Below are 25,389 nucleotides of genomic sequence, written 5' to 3' on the forward strand. Positions count from 1 at the left end.
TGAGGCATAATTAACTTCAATAAAGTTCAAGAACTCACTGCCGAAGCATGTGGCATTAGTCAAGAGGTCAGTACAAAGAATATGTAGGACAGTTAAGGAGTGTGATGGTAGTGGCAATTGCATTCAGTTTGAATGTCAGGAAAAATATGCCACAAAATGCAAATCTGTTATTGGATGACTTCAATCATCATGTATTATGCTGAATCATATATAAGTACTATGACTGGAATGAAATCTCTACCATTTGAAGCTCAGAGGGAAAATACAGGGAAAACTGGATATAAATCTATCATCTACTATCATTTGTCACATTTTGAAAAAAATTGGTGTTTGTTATAAAAAAATGTGAGCTGGTCAATATTTTTAATGGAAAAACCTGATAATGCATTAAAAAGAATTGAATTTTGAAAAACATTTCACAAATTAGAAGTGTCAAGTGATGATTGACCCATATATTGCATAGATGAGACGTGGGCTAATGAAAATCATTCTCATAAATACATATGACATGATTCAAAAGAAATGTAGGGATAAAATACCCACTGAAAAAGTGGTTGTAATGGTGGTAATGTGTCATGCAGGTTCAGCTAAAACAGGGTAAGTAAATGGGTTTTCCGCAGTAAATCGAAAGCTGGTTCAGATTATTATTCAGAAATGGACAGGAACAGTTTTAAAAATTGGTTTACAAAGGATGTTTTGAATTATTTAAAAATATATTTAATTAAAAAAGAAGGGAGCATAATAATAACGGATAACACAAGTTATCACTCTGTTGTAGTAAATACAGTTTCATCAATAGCTGGAGGAAGGCTGAAATCCAACAGTGGCTTCAAGAAAAAGAGGTTGCTTGCAATGATACTGAAACTAAACAAGAGCTGTTACAAAAAATACTTCCATATAAGAATGATCATAAACTGTGTGAGATTGATGTTATAGCCAATGAGAAAGGACATTCAATTATTCGCCTACCGTCATATCATGGTCAATATAATGCGGTACAGCTTATATGGGCACAAGTGAACAAAAAAGTTGCTGATCAAAATCAAACTTTCAAGTTGACAGACGTTGAGACATTAATTACAGAGGAATTAGAATATGTTATAGCAGAGGACTGTGAAAAATGCGTTTTGCATACAGAAACAATTTGAAGAGGATTTCCGCAATGAGGTCATGCGAGATGGTGACAGAAAAATTCATCATAAATCTTCAGAAAACACATTGATGAAAATGATTTTGATACTTCAAACAACAATGAAGAAGAGGATGAAGCTTTACCAGAATGAGTACTGTAAGTAATTATTACAAATTTTTGTGACTTCTATGAAAGAGTTTGCAATACTGAAATAAAGCATTAAAAATACATGATGTAAGCAGTTACACATGTTTTAAATTTCAGTGTTATAATAAATTATAAAATGTTTACAGATATGATTTTAATGGTTTATTGTAATCTGTTATTCTTTTTATACAAATGAATCTTTGATAGAAATATTGTAAACAGTTGTAAAAAAGAGAAAAAAAGAAGAAAATAACAACAACAGTAGTAGTAACAGTAGTAATAATAATGGTTTTTACATTTGTAATATTACTTACAAAAATTTTAATTGATAATAATATTGAAGTATAAAAAAATCTGATAAAAGTGTGTGAAAGGCAATATTAAACCATGCCCGCACATCGCTGGTCTGTATAGCAAGGAACAGGATGTATGCTCAACTAGTAGTTGGGACTGTATTATGTGAATGATTGTACATATCTTTTTCACCTCAATTAAACCTTAATATTATATACTTTATTTTCAAAATACCATAATCTTATTCAAATTGTTTCAAGGATTACAACAATGTGTTTTTTACATAAAATATTAATTGAAACTAAAGATAAGGTTGTTTTGTAAGAACTGCTCTGCACGCTTAAATAATAGTAGTTTTGGCCTAAATCTTAATTATAATTATTGAGAAACAATCATTTAATCTACCTCCAGAAACAGAAAAGTTTTATCTCGATCGGTTTTTATTTTATAATAATTCAAAGCTGATGTTCTGCAAAAAAGTGCAAAAAATCGTGAGTTTTCTGCTTTTCACGCCGGTAATTTTCAAACTAAAAATGGTAAGTAAAATCGACTGAATCCAGTTATCGCAAAAATAATTACAGTTTCTGATGATACCTTCATTTTTTGTTCTGTGATTTTTTTTTAACTGAGATACAATAGTTTTAAACACAAGCCATCTTTCATGACGAACACTGTAGGAATAATCATGGCAATAAAACAATGACTGTGTTACATAATTTATATCTATTTTTAAATATAAGTTCATTTTAAAGACAATCAAATTAAATTTCTTAATCGTAACATTTTATTTACTAAAAAAAAAAGGTACTAATTGTAAACTATTCTAGCATACAGGTACAATTTTTAGTCAATTCCATAAAGCAACAATGATAAAAAAATATTATCTTCATCAATTTTTAAAATATAAATGCTATCAATTGGTATTCTCACTTCAATTTTTTATTTGATCATTCTAAAACGGATCAGTATACAAATACAACATGATCACAATAAACTCTACTGAAATGAAACAGATACAAATAAAAGACGAGATAACTACTTATATTAATGATATTATAAATGTATGACTATTTCTTATACTAATCAATATAAATATAAACATATATATATTTCACTAGCTATTTATTATAACAATAAAATAACAACAAATAACTATATTTAATTTATCACAAAAACCTATACGTACATAAAATAACACAATAATAATAGTAGTTGTATCGATTAAACATTATTTGTACAGTTTATTATTTACAATATTTACAAAAAGAAAAAATAATTTGTAAATTGATCTAAAATATATAACAATAACAATAGTAGTCTAACAATAATTATAACAAACTCTACATATCAAATTAAAAAATTTCCACAAACTGGAATATTGAAAAATAAATAAACATTATTTAATAAAAAAGGAATGCAAAATCATTTGTACAGAATCTGCTCTCACTTTTTAAATTAGCTTTTACAGAACAGAGATACACGATAAAAAATTACATATTCCAAAAAAAAGGTATGCATTAGTGTAAAAATATCATTTATTACAATAATTACTAACAGGTAGCTAGTAATTTATTTAATGATTTAATATTTACTTCATGATCAAAATTTATGTTTGCCTTCAACCTATGTCAAAAGCTCTGTATGCAAGTTTTGTTTGTTAAATATTCTTCACATGTATTATAACATGTGACTTTAGATTCAGCCTATAATAGTTCTACAAAACAGATGTATGTACAGTTACTGACCAAAAAAAAATTTTTTTCTACTGCTAATAAAGATTTAATAGCACTAGAACGCACTTCCTTTAGAATTAGTAAAATGTATTATTCGTTTTTACTATAATGAGCAAGAATTAAGAACTGATAAATGTTGTAAATTTTTATTAGGATTAATTTACAACTGCATTGAGATATGTAGCTGTCAATTATTATTATTATAAATGGAAGGTTACTGTGGTAAAATGTTGTTTTTGTCCTGAGTCTGATTTATGGAGAAGAGAAGATGGATGATGATGAGAAGGGAGAAAGAGAGGACAGAATTAGGGAAGACGTTATTAGAGAATTTACTGAAATGGAAAGTAGAGTAAACTGAGAGATATAGACAGCTAGTGAACATGATATAGGAGAGAGCAGGAAGATGTTGGAACAGAAGGTAATAAGGATAATATTAAAGAGAAAACTAGAGAAACATTGTACGTGCAAGGTGAAGAAAGATACAAGCAAAGAGGTGCAACGATTTTGAAAGGCTAATAAAAGAGTAATGGTGAAACAAGAGGATAAAATTGCAACCTATAATTCACCACTGACTTCATTAAAATTTAGATAAAGAGCAAAGTAATGATGAGAATGTACAGCTGTGAAGCAGTTCATCAGTGCAAAATCTGAGCTGCATGGTTCATCTGGATTCATATTTTAAACAGATAAATTTTATTTAAAAATGTTTAAGCTATTTACTGCCATGGATGCATTTCCATGCCGAACAAAATGTTCACAATAAGCCATTGATATCTGTACATGCATTATGTAGTTCAGTACCTTGTAACTTGGCAACAGCTGAAACAATCGTAATTTAATATATATTAAATTACTCAGAATAAAACAGGGAAACAAGGAATCTTTTCTCTCCTCTTTTGAATGCTACACCTGAACAGTAGGAATTAATTACTTAGTTACTGCTGTAAACATAACCCAAAATTCTGTTCCAAGTAATGTGTTCTAGCTGTGATGGTGTGTTTAACTTCAAATGTATCGTCTATTTCCAAAACTGGCCATCTTCAAAAATTCTCATATTGCTTAAATTTTATGGGGTTGGACCTGGAGAATACTTGTATGAATGCACCTGATGACTGTATATCAAAAGCTGACAATATTCTGACAGTATTCCATTAAATATAAAAAGATGAATTAGAAAAAATGAATGATTTCTGCTCCACGCATGAAATTCAAGGTATAAGTGATGAACCTTTTAGGATTTCAGTGTTGTAGCAGATGTAATTCCTGCAATTTCTTACCAACACAGACTAATGAAAGGATAACACTATTATCTGCATATCAACCGAAGTACAAAGCGGTCTTTCCATTCACCTAAAAACAACATATCGAGTTCAAAATAAAATGTAAATGGAAATTTAAGAACACTGACTTTCAGGACCCTGATATGGGAATCATGTACAGAAACCACTAAAAAAACACCATTAGAATATTTAAGTAAGACTTTTAACAAACTGATCATCAAAAAAATAACCGAGTGAGTAATTTATAAGCCCATCAGAAAGATTGAATGTAACAGCGAAAATGGAATAACTTCTAGGTATTTAGCTTCATATTAGTAATGAAAATAGGTGCTATTAGAATGTACCGGTCATTGGATGACCTTTTTATTGCTGATACCACGAGTCATAACATGTACCAACCGATAGCTTTTAAAATAATTTGATTTAACAGACAGAGCAAAAAATGAAACAAAGAGAAAAAAATGCTGTGCATATGATAAACTTTGTTTATAACTATGAAAATCGATGAAAAATGAGGCTTTAAAATGTTTATGAGGTCAAAAACACCTGGACTCAGGTATGAAGCTATGAAGCACAGGAGTATTTGAAGAAATGGGACTTTGTTTTCTGTGGCATTATCAAAAATACTTCTGAAGGAAAGAACTTAAGAATACATTTTTGTCAAATGAATTTCCTCTAAGCAGTATGGTATTTCTCTAAATCAAAAAGGAATACTGCATTTAGGAACCATTAAATAAAGCAGGATAGTTGAATGTCCACTAGATGAAGAGTCTGATTGAAGAAGACAAGAAGCTAACATCATGAAGTTGAGTGATATTTCTGTAGTCATGTAGTCTGACAGGAAAGCTATAAATTCTGCCTTGTCTTGTACAGGAGGAACAAGCAAAGATGGAATGCAATGAAAAATATTAAGTTGAAATTAATTTTTTGTTAGAGAACAAATATTTCTCATGGGAACTGTTGATAAAGCAATAGTAATGCCGGAGCTCTACAGAATAGACAACAGATACTGTAAATGAGGAATGTGTTCCAATGGGCCTTTGTGTTGTAATAAACAGGTGAATGAAGTACAAGGTAACCGAAAAGCTATTAGGTAGAAATTGTATATAATTTATTTCCACAGTTTCAGCCAGAAATTTCCTATGCTGTGACAAAAGCTGGAAAAACTGATATGAACTGACGAGGAATATGTACATGAAAGAACCTAGTAAAAAAAATTTTTATATTTTTTGAGGCCAATATTAATTAAAGAAATTGGACACATAATTTTTTTCTTCTGATATAATTTGGGACTGTAAATACTGATGGTGTGATTTGGGAGTAGAATACCACAATTTTTCTATTTTTATCCTTACACTTTCATCACAGGAAAGCCTGAAATATAGCTCAACATGAAAATGGAAAACAGAAACAGCTGTAACTTTTGTTTTGGCCTTGTTACAGGGGTTTTCCACACAGGTTTGGACTAATTACAATACTTTCCAAAGGAAACATATTAAGTAGTAACATATGTATAAAATATGTAAGTTTCATAACCATTAATTATAAAGAAGCAATACATACTGTGAAATAATTACTGAAAACCCTTCACATTATAATACAATGTTAAAGTAACAAAATGGAAAACTGAATTTAGTTAAGAGCTGACATACAATTAACTGTAATACAAAGTGCACTTTATAATAATGAATATTCATAAGCGGTACATGAATAACCGCTTATGAATATTGAGTGTGCACATATTTAAATAATTACATATAAATAAATACTGTCCAGTCATTATAATATCAAATTAGAGAGCATAATTATTTAATAATATTGCTAGCCAATCACAACACAAAAAATTCACTCACTAGTAAAGATTCTTTTTTTTTTTAATTTTAGTATACCTATTACATGACAATATGCCACTGATTCAATATATTGCACTAGCATATACTTTTAACAACCTGCAACAAGAAAAACAAATAAACAAAACTCTAAATAAATAGAAAAACTATATTCATAACCTACTAGGATTACTTGGGTAAATGGTTCAATAATAAATACTCACCTCGATACGTGAGTATGGAGGTAAGGTACTGTTACTGGTGAAACTAACTAGCAACAAAGATGTATGTCAACTCCTCACAAAGGGTCAATATTGTTTACAAATTTATCTACATGTCGACATACAGGTAAAAGCATACATACAACTCATCGATTATTAAAACAATGTAGAGTAAATGGTCTGATGAAATATGCATAACTGAGCTTGTAAAGCATTTGCATCATGTAAACAAGGGTGTTAACAGGAATTAGTAATTCTGGTTTTATCCAGTAAGCACCTCAGCCCCACTTTGAACTTTATGTACAACCATTGGTTATGAACACAGTCTTCAAGAGGCTCATTGGCCATCTGGTCAGTAAGAATTTCCCTTGTTTACATCCCTCAAAAAATTAAGTATCAGACTCAAAAAATATGAAGTCATTTTAATTTAATTTAATAAATGAGTTCACACTTTTTCAAATACATGCAATTTTTATTTTTAATTTTTATTTAAATTAAAAAAAAAAGTTTGAATTTAAACATTTTTAGTTTTAATTTCTGTTCTGATTTTAATTTGGTAAAGGATCTTTTAACAATTTTAAATCTTATGTGTAGTATAGGATTTTTAATTTCAATTTTAATGAGTAATTTGGTACAAGTGATTTGAAAAATTATGTAGAGCAAATTATATATATACATATAGACACATAATATATATAATATTATGCAGTAGAACATAGACAGTCGCATAACTTTGGGCAGCTAGTCCACATGGATTTCTATTTTGTTAAATTATTTATTTTATTTTTAATTTAATTTTAGTTTTATATTTAAAATAGATAAATTTTATTTAAAAATGTTTAAGCTATCTACTGCCATGGATGCATTCCATGCTGAACGAAATGTTCACAATAAGCCACTGACATCTGTAGATGCATTATGTAGTTCAAATTAACGACTTCATATTTCTGTATATTATGAAATTTTTATTTTTTATTTTTTTAATTAATTTCAATTTGGAAACAAAATTTTAAGAATTTTTTAATTAATTTTAAGCATAATATAAAATGATCTTTAATTTCAATTTCAACTTGTAATTTGATACGAATATTTGTAAAACGTTATGTGGAACAACTGATGATGTGAGTAATTTGTGAAAGCACTTTTTCATGCATAATGGAATAATGTAAGTATCATCCTACTTATTTTATTTATTAATTCTCTACTTAGGTTGAATGGATAAATACAATATACATACATACATATATATATATATATATATATATATATATATATATTTATATATATAAAACATACTGAGTGTTTATAAAAGAATTCCTTCTTGGTTCCAAAATATCGTAATGAAATAATGGTATAAGTTAAAAGCAGTTTTCATATTTAAGTTTGTAACATTATTTAGTTTCTCATTGCAAATATTCATCACAGTTGACACCATTGAGTGACCACTGCATATTTGGTTGGCAGTCTCACTCCCAGTAATAAGAAAACTGCAGCAGAAAGCTCAGTGTGTGATATGGTTTATCGAAACCCGATTGGTTATCACAGTTCTGCATAATTTCTATTTAATGAATACAGCAGTGAATACGCCTATGAACAAAACAATACTCCAGTGGTTTAATCAGTTTAAGGAGGCGGCAGTGTCTTTAAGGGGAAGTCACCAGGCAGGCTGTTCATATCTGAACAGTATGTGTAATGTATCCGAGCATCTTGAACATATAGCCTGTAAAAGTAATTAGCAAGCAGCTGTTTAGAGTTAGGAATACTTAAAATCTACAGTATACAAAGTGGTGTGTAAGAGGTTTAGACTACATGTGTATAGGATACAACTTTTACATGAGATCAAACCCAATAACCAAGTGAAAAGATTAAAGTTTGCAGCTTTAATGCTTAATAACTTTGATGAGAATGAGGACTATCTGTAAAATGCCACATTTTCTTCAGATGAGGCAACATTCCACATTAGTTGTCAGTAAATTGACACAATTGCGGGATTTGGGGATCAGAGAAACCGCATGAAGTTATCAAACAACAGCATGACTTTTCCGAAGTCAATGTTTGGTGCAGACTAATTAATGTATTGTGAGCCCAATCATTTTTATATAAAACAAAATTAACGGGGATATTTTCTGTTATACATTCAAACTTTCGTCACGAGATATAGTATGAGTCCTGTTTTCCGAAGAAGACAGCTGACACCTAACGCTACCACATTGCCCTCAAGAACTAAGTAAAAGCCTAAAACTGCAGAGAAGAAGACCCCGCGCCTACCACAATCAATCTAAATTATACCATGCCGCAGATGCATCAAGTACGCCACGACAGCATATCTATCAGCAATTTTCGGTAACCGCAACGGATCGTATGAATTTAAGCGATTGGAGCACAGCGGCTAGATAAACAATAAACCAAGTCCCAGAGGTCCTAAAGTTTGGTCTGTCAGGAGCTGAGTATAACTTCTAATCTCCCACTTCAGCTCCGGTTAGGAGGGCCTCTCGCAATACACCCTGGTCGATCGCAACCAATTTAACCCAACACCCCCATTAGGTGTGCACTCCAATTCGACAAATCGCCATGCTAAAGTTAACAATCGTGCACGGGGAGCAAATCCCCCCCGAACACAACTTCCATTAATACTAATCTAACCGTGGCCGGTGCCAAAGCGCCTACCTCTGGCCAGTTAACTGCCTGGGCGGTGCCCTAGCCACCCGAGAGTCCTACTGGACAAGGCCCAGCAAGCGCCAACACAGTACGAGAAGCCAAGAAGTCAGTAATTACAGCAGCGTAAGCTGCTAGGATACCTACACTCTGACAGGCCGACACCATCAAGAAATAAAACTAACACTGCCCAGACAAGTCTGGGACTGAAAAAACCTACCGCCAAATCCACCCATGTCCAATGCAGAATCAACTCTGCAAGCAGAACAACACCAACAGAAACCCGCGGTTGAGAAATAACTGCCAAAGAAGCGATTTGGCTTTGCAGTAAGAATACAGCCTTCCGCATCAGAAATGAGGTGGATCATTTTAAAGAGTAACCTAATGACCTGGCAGATCGCCCAACTACATGAGCGGTGTTGAAAAAACAACCCCGAGACTCCAACAACAACTATCCTAACTGTGTGCAAACACAATGCCCCAAAGAAGGATACTAACTATCCAAGGAATTGAAATACAATTCTACCGCACGTAAGTAGCAGCCACAGTCCTTACTGTTGACCGAATGCTTGCACTCTTTGCGTAACCTTTTACAGTTAACGCAAGATGGAGCCTCTGCTTTCTGCGGACAGTCGTCGCGCTTGTGACCTTCCGCGCCACAATGCGTGCAGACTGACGCATACTTACAGAATTTGGCCCTGTGACCAAAACGACAGCACTTGAAGCACCTTTGTACATCAATGTACTCCCTAACCCTACAAGAAGTGAAATTCACGTACAATCTACCCTCTGACACAAATTTCTGGAAGAGACCAGCACCAAGTTCAAACACGCCATGATACCGCTGACCCTCACGGCGGCCGGTCTTGAAGAGTAGCCTACACTCTTTCTCAAAAGCAGCCTCATCCAACTCGGTGTTCTGCTCCCTCACGAGAGACAAAACCTCCTTATCAGATAACCGCCGGTCAATGTCGTAGACAGTGACCCGGGGCCTACGCTTGCGCTTGGGGTCGACCTGGACCTCAAGCTTTTTCACCTCCGGAGACTCCTGGATGACTCAGACTGTCTCCTTATCATTTGCAACCACTACAAGACCCTTGCTGGTCTCTTTAATTTCCCTAATCTTGAGAGACTTTCGGTTAGTGCGAAGAGCAACCTGAAAGTCCTCCTTGAGTTGTCTACTAGTTTTAGTAGACCCCTCAGACTGATTCACGAACAGAACGTCGGGCTGCTAGGAAGCCTGACTAGCCTCACGCTTCCCCTTGACAACATCAGCAAAACGCCTTTGCTGCCTCGGGGCAGGCGTTGGGACCTCAACAACTTTGACCTCGGGGCCAACTAACATGCCGCAAACAGGGCAACATTCTGCCCCTCGCACTTGCGCTGACACTCTTGAGTCCTTCGACAAAGTCGAAGAGATAGTCTAAGCTCTGTCGAACAGCCGCCAGCATAGCCTTGGAGCTCCCAGGTACACCATGGGAAGCCACGAAATCCTCCACCAAAGATCATTAACACACTCCCGGGTGGGAGCCCTAACCATCTCTACCTCAGAGAACTCACTCTCCGAGCAAGAGAGAGACGGCGAAATCTCCGCTCTCCGCTTGCGCCCAGGCTGAACTACCAGCTGGTCATCTAAACTGGCCAGAGATACCCTAGCCTGCCTACTACTACCGGGTCGAGACATACTCGCCGTCTTCCTTCTACAATGACACTGGGCGAACCCACGTATGTGACTACTGCTCGCAGCGAGCCACGGACAGCTGGGGACCTTCTTTATTCCCCTGTCACTCTTTGTACCTTTTAGCCGCTTCTGGATCGATTGAGTGCAATACGGAGCACGTACGGCACAAAACCACGGACAACGGCCCTCGCTCTGAAAAGAGCGCAAGCAGGACTAAGGAAAGCCAAAAATATTCCCTTGCTTGTAACAGGGACTTACAACCAGAAGTCGTTGCCACCTTTCAGCCCCGATGAGGCAGGTACGCGTCGTATAAAAATACTCCAGTCACCTTCCGAAGAAAGTGAAATGATGAGACTAACTTGGAAAGTACTTACTGCAATCACAATCGCTCTATTCAGCTTGACTGAAACCACTGGAAGGTCCACACTCGACCAGCAGCCAAAAACACCAAATAGAAATCTAACCGCAGTACTCTGGACGCACTTCAGGAGACCAGAGTATCACTAATTTCTATCAGCTAGATGGCGCTCCACCGCATTACACCAACCATGTCTGTGCTGTATAAGAAATTTCATTTCAAAACAGGTGGATTGGAAGGAGGGCCAATTGCATGGCTACCAAGGAGGCCAGACATGACTCCAGTAATTTTTTTTTTTTTGTGGGGGCATATGAAAAACACTGTTTATTCAAAGAAAATCTATGACATCAATTACATACAGGAAAGGATTGTTATGGCAGTAGTATTCATTACATTCGACATGCTGGTGAGTATGCGGTAAGAGCTGGATTACCGTCTGGACATGTGCAGAGCACCGAATGGTATGTATTAATCATCAAAAAATTTCAGAATTTGCCCTTTTAGAATATATATTCATGTAAGTAATATTTCAAATATAATGCGATTCAGATAATACTTGAAACTGAGGAGCTCTTTTATAAACACTGTACTTTTTTAAAAACTAGTATAGTATTTTATTTCAATATAACTTATACATATTTAAAACATTTTTTGTTTTTTATAAAGAAAAATGCTTCATTTTCTTAAATAAATAACCTTACATAAAATGGTTAATGAATTAATAATTAAATAACTCAATTCAGAAATCTGAGTTATCGCACATAAAATTTCAATAGAATTTTTAGCCCATAATTAGTCATAGAAGTTCTGAACAAAAAAGTATGTCCAGTGGGTATAACTTATCACAGCCACAAATCTGTCAACTGTCAACTTATTTCATTTCATTCTATTCTTAAAAAAGAAATTAACTTATTTTTTACAAAAGATCAAGCCAAAGTACTCACCTAAATTGTAAGCTGATCTCACAAAATTAAGAAATTAATAAAATTGGTATTATTATTATCATCACCACTCTGTTATTATTGACTGTGCTGCGTTGAAGCTGGTGACCCCAGGCCAGATGCGAATAGCAATTGAGCCTGCTGTTGTGAAAACTGGAATGGTAAAACCTCATCAACCTTAATTAAATAAGAAAAAAAATTTATAATTGTATAAGTAATGAAAATCAAATAAATACATGTATAAAGTTAATACACTTTAAACTAACAGGTTCAAAGTTAGATTACAGATGTAAAGATTTGCATTCTTCTTCTATTTTCATTTCATCATAGTTTGCATAGCTTAACACCAATCACAAAAGATATGATAGTTAATTTTATTTATTTCTTTTATTGTTAGAGTGTAATCTTTTTTATCATTCTATCCATTATCTATTAAAATTAAATAAAAGATGTAATTTTTTTCTGCTTTTTCTATTTGAACTGAATACTCACAGAGATTTCTGCTTCTTCAGAACTAATTTCATTATTATTATTTAATTACAAGGGTCACTCAAATATAAACAGAATTTTTATCTTCACAGCTTGCATATTAACATGAGGGGTATATGTTTAGATGTACTGACGTGGTTTGTGGCGAGGGGGTGGGATGCTCCAGCCATCTCAGCATTTGTGTCTCTCTGGTCAGTAAAACTGTACATGGATATCTCATTACAAGGATTTATTTTATTATCTTTTTTTTTTATTTGATACAAATTCTCTTGGAATAAGACAAAGAGTTATTGCCTTGTTTTATCTGAGGCACATACTGCTTGAGGAAGTGAATGATAAAAATAAATAAAACAAGATCCATTTTAATTCTGCTATAATTAACCCTAACCCACGATGCTTATTTTAAGACAGAACTTATAGTAGTATTTATGCCATGAATTCTTCCATTTTTTTTAATGATACATTTTTTTAATGATTGGTTATCATTCTGATCCTGATTTTTCACAGCTGTAAGAATTACAGAATTTCCGTGATGGTGGTTCTTCAGTTTATATGTAATATTTAATTTTTACCTTCTTAGGTCTGACAGGGGATATTGTAGTATTGGATAAATTATTATTATTACATAATTTATTGGATATTTCTTTGTTCTTTATTTGTAAACTGTTTTTATATTTTGTTTAAGTCTTTTAAAATGTATGTTTAAGTGTAAGTACTATAATACAAGTATGGAGTTAGCTTGTATTGCAATAACATTTTCATTTTTTTTTCTAAGTCTTTTTTCTAATGACTGTGATTTTCATAAACAGTGTGATTTTTTTATTGTCAATTACAGTAATTGAACCTAACTTTGGTCGGTTGTAAATGACTAATGAATAAATATAAATAAATCAACCTCTACAACTTAAACTTTTTATGTCTTTCATAAACATTTTATAATATTTATTTTAAACATTATAATCTCTTTAAGATCCATTCTGAAGAAGCAGAGTTACTGCAAGAGTAATTAACAGATACAAAAAAAAATAAAATAAAAAATAATCCATTCAACAAATTGATATATTCTACTGTTAGGTACAATTTTCTAAAACTGTTTACATCCATTATTTTCTTTTAATATTTTTTATTAAATTCAATTAATTTCTTTTTCAATTGTATCCATTACATACATGTTCTCAGTCAATCGCTGATATTTTATACATGTCCAAAAAAGTATTATGTATTATACCAGGGATGTTCAGATAGTTCTTGGCCTATACAGAAATAGTGCCAGTATGACCAAATGACAATGGTTCTCGTCATGTATGTTCCTTTAGATGGCAAGCTGCAAGGTTTCAGACGTTTACATTTAGTTGCTTTTTGTGGTGATCAAGTAAATCAATCAAGTTTTGAAATTTTCTGAGAAATGGATAAAATTGAGATTTGAGCTGTCATTAAGTATTTTGTTTTAAAAGCTTCAATCTTGGTGAACATACAGAAGGAGTTATTCTACTTGAATGATTCTTAAAAAAGTGATAACAGTTCCATCTATAGAAAAGTCATGGCTGTGGTCTTCTGAGATTCTTGTAGCGGTGTGGTGCTCAGAGACTATCTTGAAAAATCAGGAGCATCACCAAGGAGTATTATAGTTCAGTAATGGACCGATTGAAGGATGCTATTAAGCCTAAATATCCACATCTAGCCAAAAAGAAAGAAATTTTTCACACAATGCATCTGTACACATGTCTTGGGTAGTTGCTATAAAACCCATGACTTACTCTTCAGAGTGCTTCCAAATGTGCTACATTTGCCAGATTTGGCTCTCAGTAATTACTTTCTCTTCCTAAAGTAGAAGAAACGGTTCGTTGGATTAAGATTCATTTCAAATCATGAGGTCAAGTTGAGACAACTGCTTATTTTGAAGAATTGTATAAATCAAATTATGCTACGGATAATTACAAAGTTTGAAAGTCATTGAACTAAATGTATCAAACAACATGATTACATTGCAAAATAAAAAATAAAACTTATGAAAAATGTTTGAGTTTTTTATCAGGCAACTTTAGAAACGACCCCTGTAATATTGGAAATGGTTTTTTTTCTTTTTTTCCTACAAACTGTAGACGACTTATTATTCTTTTTGTGTAAATGTTAAATATACCATACATTTTTATTTTACATATGTGATTTATTTTGAATTTATATGGATTCTATTTTTTACTATTATAATTTTATATGTATATTTCCATAATAAAAAATAAAAAATGCTATATTTAGTTAGAAAAGTATCATTCATTGTTATAAAGTTAACCACAGTTTTATGAACAATCAGATGGAATTTTAAACCATGAAAAATGTTAAAAATCAATCCCATTAGTCCTACAAAAAAAAATTATATTTCTCGTAACATTTTCATTCTAAAATAGTTATTTTCTTAAAAGAAACTCTTGCTATTTCATTTTTAATGTAATTTGCAAATTAATTTTATTATATATAAATACACTTTTCAAACATTATATACCGCTGTATAAAATAATTATTTTGAAAACAAATATTTAAATCCAACAGATTATTTTACACTTAAAATGAAAGGTTATACTCATCTATCTGTAGCACTTTCAGAGACTTACTAAATCATCAAGAGACAAATTCTATAAATTACATACAATAAAATATACAATTAACATTTAAAAAAAAATCATTTGTATATAAATATGTATCACTAGTTTAGTAATTATTTTAGTACAGTAAAATTATCACAGTACTTTAGTTTAGTAATTTTAACTAAAGATAAGCAGCTGTCTTTTTTAGTATATTTTAAATTACAATTGTGTATAATTACTAAAATTAGTCTGCTGATGATCGAGTAAAACTGAAAGCCCTAGAAATAGGTGAGTTTTCTTTTCTTTTATTTGAACTGTAGCTGTTGGTTCTGAAATAAATAATATATAATATTATTCTGAGACTGCACTGCAATGATTCAAAAGTATTTCAAAAAATTGAGTTAAATCATTGTTTTACTGATAATGGTTTTATTAAAATAAAAAAAAATTGCACGGGATCAAACCAAAACCAATCAATATAGAAGCTAGTGTTCTAAACACTACACTGACTGGCCGGCATATTTTACTTAACAATAGGTACTAAAAAAATTAAAAACATTTGCAGTTATAAACACTCCGAAATGATAACCAGATGGTCTTTTCAGTTTCGTAAAAAAAATTAATGACCTTTTTAAACCTTACTGAAATGCAAAATTAAATTGCACAGATAAAATTATTTATGTTAATAGAACAAACATGAAATTTAAAATGTGTTTCTTCCTAACAATTAAACAAAACATAAAAATAGAAATAATTGAATGTGGATTATCATTATTTAACAGAGGAATATGAAATAAAAATAAATCGCTGATAAAAAATGCTGGAGTAAACAGCAGTAAAAAATACATTCTACCATTACAAAAAACTTATTTATTAAAAAGAATAAGCAGCCATCAGCATTATCATCAAGAACCATCCTAAAACCACAGAATCTAAAATGGGAAACAGGAATTAAGGGAAAAAATGGATAGTGCAAAAAGGTTGTAATCTCAAAGGAAGCACAATATCATTTAAGATCTCCTCAAGGAGGTGTCCAAAATTGCTCAGAGATCAGAACACCTTTATCTAAAATGGGAAAATTACACTCCAGATTAAATATATGCCACAATAAATGGCTCTTCCTCCAAAAATTAAGAGTCTAACTGAACATATATAGGGGTTTCAAAAAGGTTACTTACATCGAAGAACTTAACTGTTCCTTTACATTAAATGCACTCTGCATGTGAATTCATACAAAAACAAGTGATAAATCATTCATCATATGAAAAGCATAAAACAATTAAGCTATAACTGCACAGACACACTTGAACAAAAGAAAGATTAGTTTTACTTACAGTAGGATTTTCTATAATAATATGATGAGATCTGTTTGTACTGCTACTGTTGTTGTTATTATTATTATTACAATTATTGTTATTATTCACTGAACCCGCAGCTGAAGGAGGAGACTGTACTGGAGATGACCTTACATACAAGCTAGATGATACCGGTGTAGTGCTGTGCGTGTATGGTACTGTCACCTGTTAAAAAATAAATGAATAATAAGTTTGAAATCAATAGGTCACTACTCAAATAATTGTTACTGATAAATTCTAAATAACTATTTTCATAGATTGTGCAAAAAACTGGTTTTATTATAAGTAACAAAGAAAAGACAATCACCAACACCATTTTCAAATCTTCATCTTCTTATAATGAATAATTATTTATAACTAAAAATAAACAATAGATTCACAGAGGTTCAGTTGGGCCATCAAGATATAAATTAAAGTCTGAGGGGAACCGCATAAAACTTGATGATTAAAAAATGAGTACGATATAAAAAAAAAGTTTAACATAACTTTCCCGGCTTTGCCACTGAAGATTTTTATTTTAAATACAAAATAGAAGTTTTTAGATATTAATGACTTAATTATGCAATACTTGTACAACTGTAAAAAAGATGATCTTAAGTAAAAAAATTAGTCTGAATTGACCCCCTTGATATATTACATTTTACCCTTAAAAATTATGCAGCATTAAAAGCATAACTAAGAAAAGATATATAAAATTTAATAAAAAACACTGGGTTGTTGTTGACCCCCTTCACTGAATGATGTTTTTTATCATAAAAATTATACTTTATTAAGAGTAAAATAGCTAAACAATAGATCAAAATTTTTTGTAACAAAATTTGAGTCCCAGTTGACCCCCTTGGTTGACAGCTACAACATAAAACATTTTTGATAACAACCACTACTTGAAAAAAATATTAAATATTAAAAATTATAAAAATTCACATTTTTTCATAATCTGATAACAAATGGGAAAACTGCAGTACCGTTAACCTGACAAAGTGAAAACAATGAACAATTCAAATTTTGCATTCTATATAGAACACCTTTTTTTGTAATAAAAAAAAAAAAAAAAAAAAAAAAAAAAATTGAATAAATCTCTGAAATATCCAGAATTCAGTTAATTGTGGGCAGGTCTAATGTAATATCAACTGTTAATCAGAGTTAATAACTCTTCATATATATATAAAAGTATTTTCCCACCACCGGCTATTCCCAACAAACTTTAAGACCATATCCCAGTAAATGTCAATGGCAATGCAAGTGGCTGTTGAATGTCCCAAAATAAAATGTGCTGAAATAAATTAAATAATTACCAAAAGAAAGAAAAAAAATTATTTTCATAAATAATTCTAAAGCATCACTAAAAGGCTGAAATAAACCACAGAGAATTTTTTGTAAAAGAATACATATGATTTTAAAGTATTTTAACAGCCTAATCAGTGCCAAAGTTATATCTGAAATGTGATTCCATATTCACATTTTAAACCTTCTTATATTATAAGTATATTTAAAGTAGGTATACTGTGTGCCTTGTATGTAAAAATGAAAACTATTTTAATACATCATGCAAAAAATATTAATACAACTACCTACTAAAAATTAATGAATTATATTAAAATCGTGTTTAATGTAATATTTGTTAATATTCAACAAATATTGCAAAATCAATATTTATGTGAAAAACATATAATATAATATAATCAAAATCATATTTTAAAATTTAATATGTTTAATGGTCAAAGTAACTGACAAAAATAAAGTTATTTTTCATTTATCTTTCTATCAATTCATTGTACAACAAATAAAAAGGTAACATAGATATAATTCAAAGCAGAAAATCAATCTTAATTACACAATTATTAACACTGAAATGCGTTGTTTCAGCAAAACTTTTTGTAGATAAGTTATGAGAGGAAAATTCTGTATAATATTAGTTAAAAATTAATACAAAAAATATTTTAGTAATTAAAACTGTCAAAAAAAATAGTGTAATAAGCAAACAAACAGTAAACAGCTAAGAAAAATAAATTTAACATAAGTTATTTATTTACTTTAATTTTAATAATGAAACTGACATTGATTCAAGGTCGAAATAAATTAACTCTGACAAGGTTTTTATAATAAAACATAAAATATTTGAATACATACATTAATAAGTTGAGGAAGTAGACCATATCTAGCCATAAGCAACTGTTCAGAAACCCTACGTAGTTCATCTTGTTGCTGTAATATATTTTGCTGTAGTTGTTCATGCTTTCTCTGCAATTGGTCCTGTAATCTGATCTGAGCTGTTGTCATTAATAATGGTTGTGGTTGTGGTTGTGGTGGTGGTGGAGGCGGAGGAGGATTACCCTATAATTCATAAAAATTAAAGAAAAAGATTATTATTTAATATAAACATTTCATTATCTATTTTGGACATATCATATATAAAGCAGTAAATCCTACACATGTATAATAAAGAAGTTGTTTACTGTTGTCATATATATCCATGATAGTGTAATTAACCCATTTGATACAACAGGATGTTACAGATTGACTTGCATACTATGTTAAACTGCAGGACATCGATTAACACACGGCGTGATAAATGAAAATTTTTATTAAACATCTCAGCATGTAAATGCTTAACTATTTGGCCATTCTTAATAGTTTAATATGTAAGCCGATATCACAATTGCAAAAAAAATAAATATATGATACATAATAATAAAAAAATTAAATTTGATGAAGTCACAACAGAGTTAAATATGCCAGGCTCACCTCCAACAACTTTCACCTCCAACTTTTGGGGTTTATGAAACCCCAAAAGCTGTTATAATATAGAGATGAACATTTATTTCTGAAATACCATCCATCTGAATACCATCCATTCATTTCTGAACAATTTTCATCTACTACAGCAAACAAACTCAAAACTCACACAGAGGAAATTTGATGATATTCTGGAATACGGAAGGTCAACTTTCTTATTCACTTCACACCTTAAAAGGAAATAGTGAATAGTGAACTACTGCAACTTCTGAAGGCAAAAATCTAGTCTTAAATAATGAATGGTAAACTTCATGATAACTTAAGAATAATGATCGATATTATAAACAAACAATCCTTTACCTTCAAGAACTCAGTAGAGCTACTGGACTATCCACTACTACTGTCCTGATCTGGCTCCAAGCACTTTTTATTTTTTGCCCGTTGAAAAAAGGGCTGTGAGGAAATCATATAAATTCTGATGGAAAGTTCACAGAAGTAGTATAAAATTGGCTATGCACCAGACCAGAAAAATCCTTCCATGAAATATTTAAAAGCTTATTAAAATGTTGGCTAAGTACATAACATATAATCATCCGTGAAGGACAAATAAAAATAATGGGGTTTTATAAAATTTCACTTTACTTTTTGTCTACCTCATACATATACAAATATTATTTTATTGAAATTAATCTTTTTAAGATTTATATTATTTTTCTGAATTGCTAAATTGTATTTGGATTCTATTAAATAAACCACCTGGTACAAAATATTGAAATAAGATGTATCACCTTAATTTTTCATAAGTACTTTGATGCAATCCTGCATTCTCAGTCATGACTGATATAATTCTGTTATTGTTTAATTAAAATTTAAAAATAAAAATACTAAAATAATGAAAACTGCGTATTAATTTATACAAAGTGATGCTTTCTGTTGCAGTTTTTATAAGACCGTCTTCCTCAAACACTTTCTGATGGTCTATCAAAATTAAATTTTATTTATATTTAAATATGTAATATTTTTCTAATATATTTAATTTTATGCCATCTATTTATTTCTAATGTTTCTAAATTTGTGTTGACATTAAAAACAGAATGTTTATTGTTTATCAGAGGTCTTCCATTTGATATAAACCTAATTTATTATTTTTGTAATTTCTATAATGTTCAAGAAATCTAGTTTTAAAAGGTTTATTTGTTTTTCCTATATAAATACCATCACAATCATTACATTTATCTTTATAAATTTCACACAGATTGTTTATTTCATTATTCTTTAAATATTTTATTATGTTAAAAATTTTATTATGTTAATATTTTACTTTATTAGGTTTGTATGCTGGTTTAAATATTTCTTCATTGTAAGTTTTAGTTTAGTAATATTGCAATGATATTTATTTTATGTATATTTTATAGATTAATAAAAAGTTAATAAAATAAAGATTCTAGTACTGGATAGCAGAATTTGTGTATTTGTCTATAACAGATTTCAAAATTTTTAAAAAAGAAAACAATTTTGTAAAATTAACACAATAAATATGTTTTAATACAATTATAGAATTTACTGTTGTATAGAATTTTCTGTTAAAAAATGTAGGTGCGGGATCCTGCAAAAATAGAATCTTGGAATTAATATGGTAAGTTAAACTTACCTATTTACTGTGTTTTGATGGTTTATATTTCATTTAATATTAAACACACACACACACACACATGTCAAAAGAATAAACAAGAAATATTGATAAATACAAATTGTTTAATTATCAAAACTTAAAAAGATTATGGTTTTTATCAAAAAACGTTTTTCTGCCAGCATGCTTTCAGATATCTTTTCAGAGCAGTTATTTAGTCTATTCATTCACGGTGTTGCAGGTGGAGGTATTAATGACACTTTTCTTAAAGCAGTTTGAAAGCTACCTTAGTAGATCAATTATAATTAATAATTATCTATTCGACTTATGTTTATTCACTTAGAATGTTATTGTTAAATATAAAGTTGGAAAACATATATGGTGTTTGGGTTAAAGGTATCTAAAAGTAATGGCCTACATTTAGAAAACTAATTTTTGTAATCTCTTAAACATAGGCTCAATCGATAGGAAATATCTCCAAGATTTTTTGTGCATACTCTCAAGGTCAGCAGAATATGCACGCACGGACAAGCCAACTCACAATGTAGTTGTAGTCCCTTTCCTTTTCGATTACAGGGGTTTTTACCCCAAATTTGACAATTGTGTCTATTAACTTTCCCGCAAGTATGAAAGGCTACCTCATCACTAAATAGCAACTTATTAAAATAAAGATTGTTCTCAACATGGTACATTACCTCTGCAGCAAACTAATATCGTAGGGGCAATCAATTGGTATAATGTGATGAAGGAGTTACAACATGCACGTTCACAAAGAGAGCTGCTTATGAACAATGTCATGAACAGTGGAATGAGGAATTTTCAAATTCATAACTGGCCCACCTAATTGACTTTCCAAGACTGGCAGTGAATGCACTGCATACAAGATCCACAGTCTTATCATCAACTGGAACTTTTGGATGATTTCCAGTTTGTGAACCAAAGGTCCAGTTTCTCTTAAAATCATATCCCACTGACAAATAGACTTGGATGTAGGAGGATCAATATGCCATTCAGTATAAACACACCGCTGAACACGCGTAACCGACTGAAACTTCAATAACCAAAGCACACACAAAACCTTCTGTTGTGGGGTTCACATCTCGACTGACTACAACTGCATCGTGAATGGTTGCCTGCGCATGTGCAGAATGCACATACATTTTGAACATGTATACCTTGGGAGTATACACAAGTAAATCTTGGAGATATTTGCTATCGATTGAGCTTAACTTTAAGAGATTACAATGACTGGTTTTCTACATACAGGCCATTACTTTTGGATACCTTTAGCTGGGACATCTACCTGTATATTCTTTAAACTTGCTGAGTAGGTGGCTTTTATAAGTTGTGTATATTTGGATTTTCATATTAATATCTGTCCATATATGTCCAATTATATATGTATATATGTATGTCCAATCTGTATATATGTCCAATTTGAATAAGTGATTTACAAATGTTGATTTTGTTGTTATATCTAGTGCTTGTGGGTACAAAATGCGAAACAAATATCAGGAAATATATTAACAAGAACTACACATAAGTAAAAAAAAAAATCACCTCTACACTGGGTGGTTGTGGTAACTGGATGATAGGTGTTGTAGTAGCAGCTGCTGCAGTGATAGGATGGTAACCAGTAGCAATGACTGCAGCAGCTGATTGGACAACTGTCACCTGCTGTTGGCCATAAGTAGGTGGTGGCTGGCCAGCTGGATCTAAGAATGGTGTACTGGCAGTAGGAGGCTGCTGTGGAGGAGCTATCTGTTGCTGCTGAACATCAACCCCAGTAGCTGCTGTACTTCGCTGCAAACAATGCAAAGGCAAAGAAGTAACACAACAATTCATAATGTTAAAAAAAAATCACACATCTTAAATAATTACTTATTGATTATAATCAACAGAAGAAGAAAAAACTGATAGATCTATAAATTATTAGCACACAAGTATGATAAATTCTTTTTTTTACTATTCAAAAATGTTTGTTGTTTTAAACATAAAATATAAAGGATATAGAGTACTACAATCACTTTTAAAATCCAGGAACTTTCTAATGGACTATATTAATCATTACATCTTTTCATCAAAATGATAAATAGCTATCAGAAGAAACATCTATCTAATAAATTCTGATCACTTTCTCAAAAATTCTGACTCCTTAAACGGATTAGGTTTTGTCATTTTGATCATAATATTGACCGTCTTTAACAGTCAGTGACTGGTAACTGAAATCATATAAGCTAAAAGAGAATACTGTTAAAAGATATGTTCCAAGATACCTACGATTTACCTATGGTGAAACACTGAAAAAACTTTACTTCCTAAACCTTGAGCTTCAGAAGGTAAGCTACTAAATATGGAATACTTGTGTTTATACACACGATCTGCAATCAAACTCTTCTTTAATCTTAATGGATCACAACTAAAAGTTTGGGCATTATAGTTTTTCTCTGAGTAACAATTGTACAAAATTTCAGTATTCAATTCATAAGAAAATGAAATGAAATACTGTAATGTGCTAAACCCATTTTTATCAGTGAAGATTCATTATTCCACATTCTATTAGCAGAATGAAAACTGTAATATCAAAATGTCTGATTTCTGCTCTCTAACTGCATGAATTAATTGTCAACCCCTATTTTCGATCATTCAGGATTGAATTTGAAAATATTTATTTGCAGGTACCAGGAAGAATCTAATTTGTAGAACTAAAAATTAAAATAACTAGAAAAGCTACTATTTTTTAGTACCAGTCCATATTAGTCATATAAAAATGCTAAACAACATTATTTTGAGAAAACAACATACGGTAGCAAGCAAATTAATCCATACAAAGTGGATTTTTTTGTTTATTTCTATGTTGTGGCTACACTGCTTGACCACACCCATTCTTTAAATTGTCTGTGTAATGAGAGTTTAGTGTTTTTTGATTATTTAGCAATTTTCATATTATAAACAGTGTTTTTTGAGAGTTATTTCATTTTTTCTTACAGAATCATATTTTCATAATTGTTCAGTATCTTGAATATAATAATGGACATAACTCCAAGAAAGCATTTAAAAATTGTTTCTCTTTCTGAGCATACTAGTATGACAAAAATGACAAATAAGTCTGAGTATGGTGTTGGCAGAGGGACAGCAAGTGCTATTTTAAAACAATTTTAAAAACTGATTCCTTTTCACCTCAAAGGAAAAACAAATGTGACTGAAAAAGAAAACTACTCCAACACAGGATTAGCTATTAGTGAGAAAAAGTAAACTTAATCAAATATTATCTGCTGTACTCTTAAATCAAGAATTAGCAGCCAGTGGAACAAATTTACATGTGAAAAATGTAAAAATGTTGACTTCTTGCAGCTGGACAGAAAGCTCGTTGCCCATCTAAAAAGCAGCTTTTAACACCAGCAACGTGCAAAAAAACTCTTGTGGGCCAAAGTACAAGCTAACTGGACTAAGACTGGAAAAAAATGTTATATTTTCTGACAAGTCACATTTTTATGTTCAGAGGCAAAGGGTTCCATACATTAGAAAAATATCTGATGAAAAGTGTCAGATGATCATTGTTGTTGCTCATATCCAACAATCAGTTAAACATCCCCCAAAAAAAGTGTCACATTTAAAGGCCCTTGTTCATTACTTGCAGTAGATAATTGAAAAATAATGGATATGTCAAGATTCTGAAGGAAAGGGTTATAACAGAATTTCAAAACAAATTCTCACAGGACAGTAGAGTGTTCCAACACTATTTGGTACCATGACATACTGCAAAAAAAGTTGAAACATTTTTCAAAGAAAAAAGATAAAGGCTTCAACTAATATTATATTATATAACACACTAAGCAAATATTAAGACGCAGCAGAAACGTTTAGCAATTTCTAACACTAAGCAAGATTTCTTCCTGTCGAAGGCCAATACCAGGCAAAGTTACCTTCTCTGGAAACATCATACTGCCAGACCATATGGTGTGGAAGCAAAGGTATACGTTGTCCTAGTACATTTCTGTGGTGCAGGGGAGAGTGCCTATTTGGTGGCTAGGCACTGGATGAGCTAGGCAACCTGATATTGGTCCTCCAAGGTTGTGAGGGTTGAATGTTGGGCTAACAGCCCACCTTGGAAAAAGGCTGTTACAAAACACCAACAACTAGCCTCAGATGCAGGACAGGACATATAGATTAAAAATCAGCTATGTCAAATAAATTTAAGACTTGGAACATGGAATCTGAGAACTTTAGCAGTATCGGGAGAAAGCAATCCTCTGGCAGAAGAAATTAATAATTACAAATTAGACACAGCTGCTTTGCAAGAGACTAGATTGGCCGTATGCTGGA

The 25,389-nt window shown here is 31.4% G+C and overlaps 1 protein-coding gene across 1 annotated transcript in view; it reads right to left on the bottom strand.

The window, feature by feature from the left end:
• Positions 1–1,552: 1,552 nt before the first annotated feature.
• The window catches only part of LOC142326432 (uncharacterized), a 77,956-nt gene continuing 54,119 nt past the window's right edge, over positions 1,553–25,389 (bottom strand). The window contains exons 13-17 of the mRNA XM_075368931.1: positions 22,624–22,866; positions 18,828–19,031; positions 16,677–16,862; positions 12,275–12,448; positions 1,553–6,535 (exon numbers count right to left, since the gene is read on the bottom strand). Coding sequence (XP_075225046.1) covers positions 12,350–12,448; positions 16,677–16,862; positions 18,828–19,031; positions 22,624–22,866 — 732 coding nt within the window. The 3' untranslated portion in view covers positions 1,553–6,535; positions 12,275–12,349. The remainder of the gene's footprint in view (positions 6,536–12,274; positions 12,449–16,676; positions 16,863–18,827; positions 19,032–22,623; positions 22,867–25,389) is intronic.

The sequence above is a fragment of the Lycorma delicatula genome, chromosome 6 (genome assembly GCF_047948215.1).
Source record: "Lycorma delicatula isolate Av1 chromosome 6, ASM4794821v1, whole genome shotgun sequence".
Classification (NCBI taxonomy): domain Eukaryota; kingdom Metazoa; phylum Arthropoda; class Insecta; order Hemiptera; family Fulgoridae; genus Lycorma; species Lycorma delicatula.